Source organism: Anguilla anguilla, chromosome 2, assembly GCF_013347855.1.
Source record: "Anguilla anguilla isolate fAngAng1 chromosome 2, fAngAng1.pri, whole genome shotgun sequence".
NCBI classification, from domain to species: domain Eukaryota; kingdom Metazoa; phylum Chordata; class Actinopteri; order Anguilliformes; family Anguillidae; genus Anguilla; species Anguilla anguilla.
Window position 1 is genome coordinate 62,257,626 of NC_049202.1, and position 12,454 is coordinate 62,270,079.

The following is a 12,454-nucleotide window of genomic DNA, read 5'->3' on the forward strand; positions in this document are numbered from 1 at the left end:
CATCTCTTTTGGGGTGTGCATGTGTGTATGCATGTGTGTGTGTGTGTGTGTGTGTGTGTATGTGGATTCCTTTTTGCAGTAGTTTTCTTTAACCTATTTGAATATGTATAAAAACTGTTTTCTATGCTGAGTATCTGTTATGTAAAGCATGGGTTGAATCCTAGTTTGGCAGAGTGAACTCCCTGGAGTTTAAGGCAGTGGGATATCCCCTCTACCCCCCCGTGCACCCCAGCCTGCACAGGGTTAACTCTCTCAGACACTTTGCTTCCTCCCACAGCCGTATCCACGTAACGTGTTTGGCTGCCCTCTGCTTTTTTTTTTCCTCAAATAAATGTTATAAATAGTGCTGTGTTCTGTTGACTGCAGTCTCTCTTTCAAAAAGCCCAAGTGAATCTTTTTTTTTTTTTACACTGCCCTCCTTTCTCTCTCGCTCTCTCTACCTCTGCTTCTCTCACACATAACCTCTCTGTCACACTCTCTCGCACGTAAACTCTCTCTCTCTCCTTCCCTCTCAAAGGTCTCCTCTTTTTCACTTTCTCTCTCAGTCCCTCGCTTCTGAGCACTCGCCTGCCACATACCTGCCCCAAAAAGATAAATAACTAAAAAAGGCAGCCCAGCCGAAGAGACAGACTGACTGACGCCTGACAGACAGTGGGACGGACTGCGAGCAATGCGGTGCGCGGGGTTCCTGGTGACGGCGCTGCTTTTGGGACTGGCCACCTCGGCGCGGGGCGCCCCCGGCCAGTGCCCAAGCCCCTGCCATTGCCATGGCGACCTGCAGCACGTCATCTGCGACAGCGTGGGCCTGAAGAAGGTGCCGCGCGTGTCGGAGAGCACCCGTCTGCTGAACATGCAGCGCAACAGCCTGGGCGGCCTGCCCGCCGGCTCCTTCAGCGACATGAAGGGCCTGGTCTCGCTCCACCTGCAGCACTGCCAGCTGCGCGAGATCTCCGGCCAGGCCTTCAAGGGCCTGAAGAAGCTCATTTACCTCTACCTGTCCAACAACGAGATCGTCACCATCAAGCCGGGGGCCTTCGAGGACCTGACCGAGCTCACCTACCTCTACCTGGACCACAACCGCATCGGCGACCTGGCCAAGGGCCTCTTCGCGCCCATGATCAACCTCTTCATCCTGCAGCTCAGCGACAACAGGATCCGCGAGCTGCGGCCGGGCGCCTTCGCCGGGGCCAAGGACCTGCGCTGGCTGCACCTGAGCGGGAACGAGATGAGCGCGCTGCAGCCCGGCTCTCTGGACGAGGTGGAGAACCTGGCCGGGCTGCACCTGGACCGCAACCGGCTGTCCGCCTACCCCGCGGCCGCCATGAGCAAGCTGAGGGTGGTGGAGGAGCTGGTGCTCTCCAGGAACCCCATGAGGACCATCCCCGACCTGGCCTTCCAGAGCTTCGGACGCTACATGGAGAAGCTGCGCCTGGACAACATGGGCTTGGAGAAGGTGGGTGCCAGCCTGGAGAGGTCATGCAACAGGGCTGTGTGTGTGTGTGTGTGTGTATAGATGTGTTTGTGCATGTGTGTGTGTGTGCGTGCGCATGTGTGTGTGCATAGATGTGTTTGTGTGTATGTGTGAGTGTGTGTATAGATGTGTTTGTGTGTGTGTGTGTGTGTGTGTGAGTGTGTGTATAGATGTGTTTGTGTGTGTGTGTGTGTGCGTGCGCATGTGTGTGTGCATAGATGTGTTTGTGTGTATGTGTGAGTGTGTGTATAGATGTGTTTGTGTGTGTGTGTGTGTGTGTGTGTGTGTGAATGTGTGTATAGATGTGTTTGTGTGTGTGTGTGTGTGTGTGTGGTGATCAGTGGGGACTGTGGACAGGCTGTAGAAGGAGGGGGCTGGGCTCACATTGAGTGTAGTGTTGCATAGTGTCTGTTGCATTGTGTTGTATTGTGTTGTGCTGGACAGAACCTCAAATTGGGCTTTTTCAGCGTTTCCTCAATCCCCTCTTTTAATTTTACAGTATGTTTTAGGTTTATGTATTTTTAAGGACAGCTTCTATCAGCTGTTAACCTGATGAAATTGTCTCAGCTCTATTGCTCTCTAATTTGCTCTGGGTAAGAATGTCTGCAAAATGCCTAAATGGAAATTATATGTGAAATAATTTTTGGTTTAACCTGACATTACTATCCGTGGAGAGCTTGAGCTACAGGTACGTTTCATATAAATCTGTTCAATGGCTTCAGTTACTCAGGTCATTTGTTCATTTTTTATTTTTATGAGAACATTATTTTCTACACCCAATTTCTCTCAATTTTCTAGATTCATTTTAACTCGTAAGAAATCAGAAATCATGGGTAAGCAATCGTGAGTCCAATAAAGTGTGTGAAAAGTCATTGGAATGTAAATATTTAGTTTTCCAGCTTTTGATCAGTCCAAGCCAAGGGGGACACCCGCCGGCCCTATCTGCCCACACACACATGCCATTCAGCACGGCTGTGGCGTGTCTGGATTCATCTGAAAACTTGCCTGTCATGCACACAAATAGCCATGTTTTACATTTCTAAAAACACATTTGCATACCCTTATCCAGAGACTCACTTGGCTTTATATTTTTAAAAGGCGTCTGTTTACACAGCTGAATTTTTTTTAACTCGAGCAATTCAGCTTAAGTACCTTGCTCAAGGGTAAAACAACATCATCTCACCTGCAATTTGAACCTACAGCCTCTAGCAGGTCAGTTACTTGTTAAACTTGCTAACTGTTAAGCTACATAGTCAGTTTTCTCTTCAGCCAGAAGTATTCTATGAAACTTCCTCCACTAAGACTGGACCTGTGACCCTGTATTGTTATGGTATTGCCCTAATTATGGCACTATTTGTCAGTGAACTGCTCTGGAACACTTGGGAATGGAAGATAGTCACCCGTCTGCGCAATGTTACTGGAGTATCCCAAGGGTGGGAGATGTCATACGCACGAAAGTAGGACCAGAGACACAAAAGCTGAAGTTGTTGCCTGATCAACACTCATGTTTGCCATTGATTGTTCCATCAGCATTAGAATGCTCAGATAGGAACGTTCTAATCACACACATGTGACCTCGCACATTTAAAGGGTTAAAAGATGATGAGTGGTCCAAGTAGTTTGTGAGGAAGCCTTCCGTGATTGGCCGGGAGATGAAAGCAGGGGCTTGCGTGTGTTTCTACTCAAAGCTCTGGGCACACGTGTGCTGAGCTGGGGAGGATTCAGCCTCCGCTCTTGGGCACACGTGTGCTGAGCTGGGGAGGATTCAGCCTCCGCTCTTGGCCGCTGGGTCCCAGGCCCCGAGTCTGTGCTCTTTGATCTCGGTTCCACGGTTGGCAACCATGGGACCAGACAGAAACAATATATCTCCCCGCCCCCGGAGGTCCCCCGACCTGGGCACGCTCCATGCTCTGTGTGAGGTGGAGCTGATGCTCTTCCAGGAGAAGAAAAATGTTGTGTTGCGCAGCTTGTTTTGGAAGGGGGCCTACTGATTTAAAGAGCTTGAGAGGGCTTGTGAGGACTCAGACATTGTGGGGACCTTAAAGGAGGTTGCCAGAGCTGGCATGGGTGTGCTCTGAGCCAAGGTTTGGGTGGAACGCTGTTGTGGTTCATCTGGGAAACGACCTGGATGTGAGGCTTCCTGTGGCTGGCTGAGTTTGACTTCAGTATGACGGGTACCTTTCCCAGAACAGTCATCAGTCACTCCTCTCATCTGGTCCCTGGGAGCTTAGAGAACCCTAGTGCTGAGGTGCTACTAATGGGGCTAGTGTGCTAGACTTCAAGTAGGCTATCTGTATCCGTTCTGAAGAAGACTCGTCACAATACAAACTACAACAAATATTGCTTTCTCAAGATTCAGGCACAATCAAGTTGCAGACACGAGATAATGCAGATACAGACCCAAAACAGGCCTGAGACACGATTAGAACAGGCCAGAACCAAAACATTGCTGGGACAGATTAATCGCAAGCCTGAGACACTACGAAGGCACTACTGACACTTTGCCAAGACACTACCGAGACACTAGCAAGACACAACTGAGATATTACCAAGGCACTACTGAGACATTAACCAGACCATACTGAGACACTTGCAAGACATTACCAAGATGCCATTGAGACATTACCAAGTCACTTCCAAGACACTTCCCGAGACACTAGTTAGCCATCCCCGAGACGCCACTGAGACAGTACTGAGACACTAGTAAGACATCGCTGAGACCCCATTGAGACACTAGTAAGACATCGCTGAGACCCCATTGAGACACTGGTAAGACATCGCTGAGACCCCACTGAGACACTACTGAGACACTGGTAAGACATCGCTGAGACCCCACTGAGACACTACTGAGACACTGGTAAGACGAGGACAGCGTCAGCATGAATGCAGCCCAAGTCCTGGAGTCCTCCGCAGGCCGAGAGAAGGACTGTTTTTCTGCATTCGTAAGCCTTTCCCAGCCCCTCGGGTATGTTTTTCCGACCCTCGTGTGTACCGTAGAGACACCGTGGAGTGAGCCGACCAGTGAAAATAAAATAATACGCCGCGCTGGCCCAGGCGCCCACGTGAGCAGCGGGGAAGCAGCAGGGGTTTGGGGGGTGGAGAAGGCGGAGTGGGGACCCAGCCGAAAAAGCAGGTATTTTTAGACATGTTTGTCTGCTGGTCCGTTTCCAACCGTGTCTCGGGCAATTATTACACAAGTGTTATTTTCAGAATCGTGTCTCCCCCCCTTGCCAAAACAGATTGCCCAGTAAACAGGTCAGTAAGGGTTTGGGAGCCGGGGGGAGAGAGGGGTAAACACTGGAGAGGTGTTCTGAACGCCATGAAGAGGGGGTATTTTTAGGCTGCTGTTGCCCAAGTGAATGGACAAGAGGGCTCTTTTGCTGCAACCCTGGCAGAGAAGCGTGCATCAAAAAGGGGAGACGGAGGAGGAGGAGGAGGAGGCGGAGGAGGCGGAGGATTAGAAGGAGAAAAACAGCCCTGAGACCTGGAGGTCATCCATCTTCTATTGCCTCAAATTATCAGACCTTCCACCTCTCTCCGTTCCTCTCTCTCTCTCTGTCTCTCCCCGCCGTGGAAATTTCCAAAATCAGTGCGCTTCAATAAACCTCATGTCTCACGGACTTACATAAGACCCCGCCGCCCTTCCACCCGTCCCGTCCCGCCCCTGCCCCCCGCCCACCAACCCAGATCGCAGCTTCTCCTACTTCTGGCGAGAGGGGAAACTCGAGGGCCCTGAGGATCAGTTCATTTTCGCATGCCTGTGAGATCTTTTTCCCAGCATTTTCACAGAGGCTTCTGAAAACGGAAGAGGAGGAGGAGGAGGAGGAGGAGATGGGCGCCACGTTGGTAGAAAGAGCGCGAGGACGCCGGAGGGGTGGAGCATGCAATGGCTGCTTCATGAGAGGGTCACTCCCAAACTGAAGCCTTGGACCCCCTCCTCAGCATCAGCCCCCTATGATAAACGTGCATAAGGATCTCCGCTTGCAGCTGATTGAGACATTCTGCACCTGCTGGCGTGTCAGCAGTTCTGTTTGCCCTCGGTAGTCTTCCTCCCCGTGAGAAATAGGGTGCAGGCCTGTGTCTTTCCCATAGGCAAAGAAGGGAAAGATGACTCCAGGTCATGGCTAAGACTGGAAAGGGTTGATTCAGAAAGGCCTTAACAGGGCTGCTGGGTGGCTCCTCCTGTTAAGGCGCTTTTCCAGTGCATGGACGGGCCCTGCGGTCTGAAATAAAATCCAGAGTTCAGTGCCAACTTTGGTGGGCAGCCCTGTGGACGATGCATAATTGATCGTAGGGTTGCCCGTTGAGCGAGGGATTCAAGCTGGCCGGGGAGATGTCTCATTGCGCATCAGGGACCCCTGCTGGTCAGTTGGGCAAGTGTTTTTTCCTGCCACTGACGTCTGTGAGTTATATTTTAAAACCATGGTGTGAAAAGCAGTGCCGTGGAGGAGAGCACGTGCTGATCCTCTGACCGCTATGATTTCGCATTCTGAATTAGGAGAAAGACATAGAAAAGCGTTAAACAAAAGATAGGCCTTCACATTTGTTAAAAGAAAAATACATTGAATGTACATGTGATTTATACTGAGTGTGTCGCGTGTGGCTGCATGGGTGTGGTGAACTGCAAGTAGACATTTTTCTCTGCTCGTGCTCCTCTCCGCAGTTTTCAGACGGCTCCTTCACCGGGGTGACGGCTCTCAAGTCCCTGCACATGGAGAACAACAAGCTCAGGAGCCTCCCACGCAGCCTGGAGTTCAGCACCCTGCAGAACGTCACCATGTCCGGCAACCCCTGGAACTGCAACTGCGTGCTGGCCCCACTGCGCAGGTGAGGAGACACACATACACACATGCACGCACACGCGCACACATGCACGCACACACACACACACACATGCACGCACACGCACACACACACGCACGCACACGCACACACACATGCACGCTCACATGCACATGCACACACACACACACACACACACACACACACACACATATATGCACGCACATGCACATGCACACACACACACATACACGCGCATGCACACATGGTCGCGCACACACACATACACAGAAATCACAGCTCAGACACTCAAGAGATGCAACAGAAACACGCTTACAGACAAAACAGGACACACCTGCACAGACAGACTGGACCGAACAGCACACCTGTGAAACACGCCGGAGGGCTGACTGACTGAGCACACGCACACACCATAGACCCTAAAAACGCAGGTGACAGAGCACACGCACACACCATAGACACTAATACGCAGGTGACAGAGCACACGCACACACCATAGACGCTAAAAACGCAGGTGACACAGCACACACACACACCATAGACGCTAAAAACGCAGTGATGAGGTTTGTCCACACTGACACTGGGGTAGTGTACTGCTCACCTTTTCCCTGTCTCATGGTCCCGCCATCCCCTCCCTCCCTCCCTCCCTCTACAGATGGATGGATTCCAGCCGCCACCGTCCCGACGCGGTGTGCGCCGCCCCGCCCCAGCAGAGAGGGAAGCAGATTCGGGACAGCTCATCCTTCAACAGCTGCCGGGTCAAGCCCAATAGAACCAGAAAGAGAGCGCGTCATTAAGCAGGTAACCAATTCTTTGAGAAATCAATTTATGAACCAATGGGTGGGCTTCTTTTCACGAAGGGTTTGAAGCAGGATCGGGTGGTCCAATCGGCACGGCTTCTCAGCACATCTAATCCAGCTTTACGAAACCAGCGTCTTTTGCGTGCCGTCGGAAGCACTGGGGACACATGTTGAGCCCGTATATACAGATCAAACCATGAGCAGGTAACCAATGAGGGAGCTGCAGCAACGGCAGTCCAACCAATCAGGGCTGTGCTCTGTCTCTTGTCTCTCTCCTCTCTCTCTCTCTCTCTCTCTCATTATCTCTCTTTTTCTGTTACCCAGTCAATTCTGTTGATTGAATTCAGGAATTGATCCTCCACTCTAATCGCTGCAGATCATTTTCTAGCATACATCAATGGCCAAGGTAGGCCAAATCAGGCCAAGGGATGCCAAACACAGACCATCCCAGGCCAGGCTAAGGTCAAACACAAACTAGTGATGGACAAATATAAACTCTCAGCACAACCTGTCTAAGCAAATGGCAAATTTAATTAAAATGCACTGATATTGACTGACAATTGTCAACAAAAAAAAAGAAATCAAGCACAATAGGGAAAAAAATAAAGGAAGGGCTTTTAAATATGCTTACACTTTCGGCAAAAAAAAAAAAAAAGTCAGAGAAAGGATCTGATCCCGTGCTGATACTAGCGTCTGTGGAAGCCCATGCAGGAATCCGGAACCATCCCTCTACCCCCCAGCGACGCGCCATACAGACCGGACGCTTCGGCCCGTCTCCACAGGAGCCTCTTTCAGGGGCGCGGCCGCCGCTAACGCCGTTCCCAGAGGCGCCTTGTTTGATTTGGAGGCCCCCCCCGGCACACACAAAGTCGGCCTATTCCTGTCAGGTCTGAAGGGCTGTGTATTTTATTTTCAGTTTAAAATGCAGAGCTGAGAAGAAAAAAATAAATTATGTAAGCAACCCGGAGAGTGTACCGGTGTGCTGTCTCGCTCGTCTGGCTTGCGTTTCTGTCTGTCTGTCTGTCTGTCTGTCTGTCTTGCACCATCTTGCACACCAGAATAATGTACTGAACTTTGGCCTGTCTGGAAAAGCAAATCTCTTGGCCAGAACATTACATGGCCCAACCTTGGGCAGGGACGTTATGAGTTTTGGCAAACGCTATAGGTATTTCTGGAAAAGGACGGTATATTTTCAGGTCTGGACGGTAAGATTTGGGGCTCGCGGAGAGTATCATGTTTGGACCCGGCGCTCGGGAGTTTTGGTTGGACCCGCACCATGGAATACTTGTTGGAGTCCAGAGGGCGGCAGGCTCATTCCAATCTCTCCCTCCAACCATTCCTATCATTCCATCAGTCTGTTTTGCTTTCTTTCTTTTTCTTCCTACTTTCCCTCTCCCATTCCCCATCTCCTCCCCCCCCCCCCCCCCCCCTCAGTCCACAGTGTTTCCCTGTTCTTCTCCAACATGGCCCCCCGGAGCCGGGTACAGTGTGACCCAGGGGTGGCTCACCTGTTCACTGACATGGCTCCCCTCTTTGTCTGTTTCCACAGGAGACTCTGGAGAAGATGGTCCTGGTGACCAGCCACCGTGTGCAAAGAAAGGAAGCAAAGCTAACTGCTACTCAAACACTGTCCACCCCAATCTCACCAGTATCTTACACATACACACACACACACACACACGCATGTGCGCGCGCGCACACACACACACACGCATGCGTGCACACACACACACATGCACACACGCAACATATGCACACAACACAACACACACACAAACACACACATGCATATGCCCAGGCATAGGGAAATATACATACACACAAACACAAACTAGATTCCCCCCAGCTGGCTTCCCACTTCCTTTATGTTGAGCTGGTGACATCATTTCATTCAGTCATGCAGAAATTAGCATTAATCCTGAAAAATTGCTCTTAAAGCAAAATGGTCTGTGTTAGTATGTAAAACCGTAAAGGAATTTTCAACAAAACAGAAAAAAAAAGCTCATTTAAAGCAATCTAAAGCAGTTAAAAGAATAACTGTAAAGTATTCAACTTGGGGCATTTTATACCTCTCCAAAATTAAACAAAACCAAAAAAGAAATGCATGTTCTATTTTTCTAAAACAGGAAAGCCAGTATCAAGTTACTGCAGCATTCTGAGAATTGTATTTTTCTATATAACCCAATCATCTCCTGTCTGCTTCAAGCCTTGAGAAAAATGAGATCCCCACTCACTGTTGACTCTGATAGGCAGGCATATATAGTGAGGTACAACAAATGTAATTGCTGTTTCGATTACTTTGATCCACTGCATCTGACTCTTGCTTTTATGTTCAATTTGAGGTGATATTAGTTCAAACACGGCATCTCATTGATTTGCTAAAGAAACTTCCTTGCACATTTGCAATTAGCATGTACATCACATTATAACACTTAGCCTTGGCTTCTAAATTTAAGGACAGCCCCCCTCATACAGGAAGAAAAGAGTTCATGCACAGCAAGCCTGACCAGCAGCTAACTAAAGGTAGGGAGGAGAACGCCTGTCACTCCTTAGTCAAGTGAGGACAAAAACAGACGGGCTAGAACAGAGGAGAGAATTTAAAGCTGTGGCATCATGATTTTTCCATTACTGAGTGAGTACCTTTAAATAGACCACACATAACTTGGAAGGCCGCAGTACTTGGCCTTGGGTGACAGGAAGTAGAGGCAAGCTCAGTGATGTCACTTCCGGGTGGCTATCAACTCAATGAATGCCCTGACAGGACTAGCCTCACTCCATCCGCATCTCCAGCAGTGTAGTTAACCTCTACATCACAGCACACACACACACCTCTTTTAACCCTCCCTTTCACTGCTGAGGAATTTGTCAAGAGTCTCCCAGCCTCCACTTCTGCCAGGCAGCCATGTTTACTCTCTCTCTCTCGCTTGACCTGCAGCAAGCCTCACGTCCTCACCTCTCAGGACCCTGACACTCGTTGTCATGGCAACAGCCTGTGTGTCCGCTTTGCAACTTGCAAGTGGTGTACTTCAGAAGGTTCTGCTTTTGTTCTATCATTATGGGTCATTCTAAGCTGTTTGCATGAAACTTCCTGTGAGAAATTTCTGCTCAGACTGTTAAACTCCCCCCCCCCCCCCCCCCCCCCCCCCCCCCCAAAAAAAAAACAACAATTGGGACATAACTGAAACGAGACTTGTTCTCTCCCTCCCTCCTTGTGGACTCATTTGACCACAAACATCCAGCAGAGGACATGCTCCTGAAAACTAAAACAAAAAAAACAGAAGCAGACTCTGATGACACTGATGATGATGATGATGATGGATCACATTCTTGCTCCAAAGCATCTTAGCGAATGCATCAAGCTCAACGGCCGCAAAAATTAAAATCTGGCATAAATCCAGAATTAGAAACCTCCATAAGAAATCTAACCCGGTTAAATGATGCCTTTGGCCAGGTTTATGTTTCTCACTCTACAAGAAAGATTTGGTAAACCGTACAAGAAAGTTATAAAACCCATTTAAATAGCACACACAAAATTCTAAAGATATAGGAGAGTCTCACACAACCTCTTGGAATTCAATCCAGGATCTTTCATCGTAGGACACAGAACCATAGTTTGGTCTCCTGTAATACTGACTGCCTCTTTCAAAACCTGCCAGTCTGGCTGCTAAAAGGGTAATAAATTGTACTCATTAAAGAAAGATCTCACTGTATAAACAAATTAGAAAGAGCAAAATAGAGGAAAAGAGGCAAAGCAAATGATGTCATTAACAAGACGTATTTTGGAAGTCGCTCATACACGTTTTAATAAGCGTGCATTATAGTATGTTTGTCCCTGTGCATTGAGGAGAAAATTGCTTCAGGGTCAGAAAGAAAAAATATATATAATCTGACAAGTGAGGCCACCAGTAATTGTAAAGCTAAAGCTGGATGGTAGTTTTTCCAACTGGAACCACAAATATCCTCCTGTTTTGCTACATAGGTATTCTGCTGGAGAAAAATTCACAAAGATGCCTACAACTGTGTGATGAGAAAACCTGTTCAAAATATTAAATTCAGTGCAAGAAAAAATAAAAATGTATTTTTGAAAAGAAAAAAAAAGACAGAGAAACAGGAGTCCAAGTCACCGCACAGTGGTTTAGAATGGCCAAACTCTGGGAGCTACGTGACTGTCCATTTCTATTCATATTTTATGTATATTGAACATTTTCATTATATTTCACAATCTGTTCTAGGGAAGTGTTTTATTTCCCACTTCCAATAAACATCTAAAGAAATAAATAAATACCACATAAGCTTGACTTGTGAATGTAGTTTTTTTTTTCATTCTGTATTTTATTAACTCCCACCTTACACCGGTCAGTGTTTGAGGGGAACAGGTGCAGGGTGGCAGTTTTGCAGGGCTTGCTTATGCAGCCTCCATACAGTTCCACGGGTCTGTTTCTCCATGCCTGAAACCTACATCCCCAGATGCGTGTGTGTTTTTTTGTGTGTGTGGAAGGGGCAGAAGAGGTGCTGTGGTCGGAGCTTCCCCAATTCCAAGGCTGTACAGGATGCAGGACAATGTCCTGCACACCCACCCACAGGCCCGATTCAGCTCGCCTCAGCCCAGTCCAGTTCGGCATAGCATCAATTCACACAAAGAGGCAATGTGTTCCCACTTCAATGCAATAGTTTTTGACCTCCCCCTCCTCCCTAATGATCTTCATACTTCTTCATTACCATTTGAATCATTGTCATTTATATATAGCGCTCTTTGGACTCTTTTCTACAATAATGTTTAAGTGTTTTTATGCTGACGTGCTGCACTGCGATGTCCCCGCTTCTGAATGCTTCTCATTCATGACCATTGGTGTTTCTTCTTCAGCTGAGGCGCATACTTCCGCAAATAAACGCAGCGTGCATCACTGTGCTCTGTGTCCCTCTTGTGGACAGACATGTGAACTGCAAACCATGTGAAACAAGGAATTTCATGGCCAAAGCCTGTTTATGTATTTAACTTTTCCCATAGATATGTGGATTCACAATGTTTGCAAAAATGCTTCCGATCAAAAAGTGAACTCGATATGATATCGTCATAGTTGAGACTCGTTTCTACTTCCGAGAGAGTCCCGCCAATAGGAACAGGAGATTAAACTTTTTACGGACTGGAGTAAACGTGTACGTACACACACACACACACAAAAAACAAATGAAATAATCACAGGCCTCAGAAGCAGAAAGGGTCACACTCCACAAATCAGCATCGACAACCAGCCACACTGAGACTGCCGACAGCCACTGTTACCTGGGGATCCACCTGTATTCACAACTCATCTGGAACGTCAACACACAGGCAAAAGTGAACAGAAACACCCGCTACAAAAGCTCACGGAATACAATG

The 12,454-nt window shown here is 48.3% G+C and overlaps 1 protein-coding gene across 1 annotated transcript; it reads left to right on the forward strand.

Annotated features, from left to right (window-relative positions):
- The first annotated feature begins 443 nt into the window (after nt 1–443).
- chad (chondroadherin) lies at nt 444–10,207 on the forward strand. The gene is made up of 4 exons (XM_035405978.1): nt 444–1,453; nt 6,135–6,298; nt 6,930–7,075; nt 8,624–10,207. Exons 1-3 carry the CDS (start codon nt 671–673, stop codon nt 7,069–7,071), a joined length of 1,089 nt encoding a protein of 362 aa, XP_035261869.1. The 5' UTR covers nt 444–670; the 3' UTR covers nt 7,072–7,075; nt 8,624–10,207.
- The last annotated feature ends 2,247 nt before the right edge of the window (nt 10,208–12,454 follow it).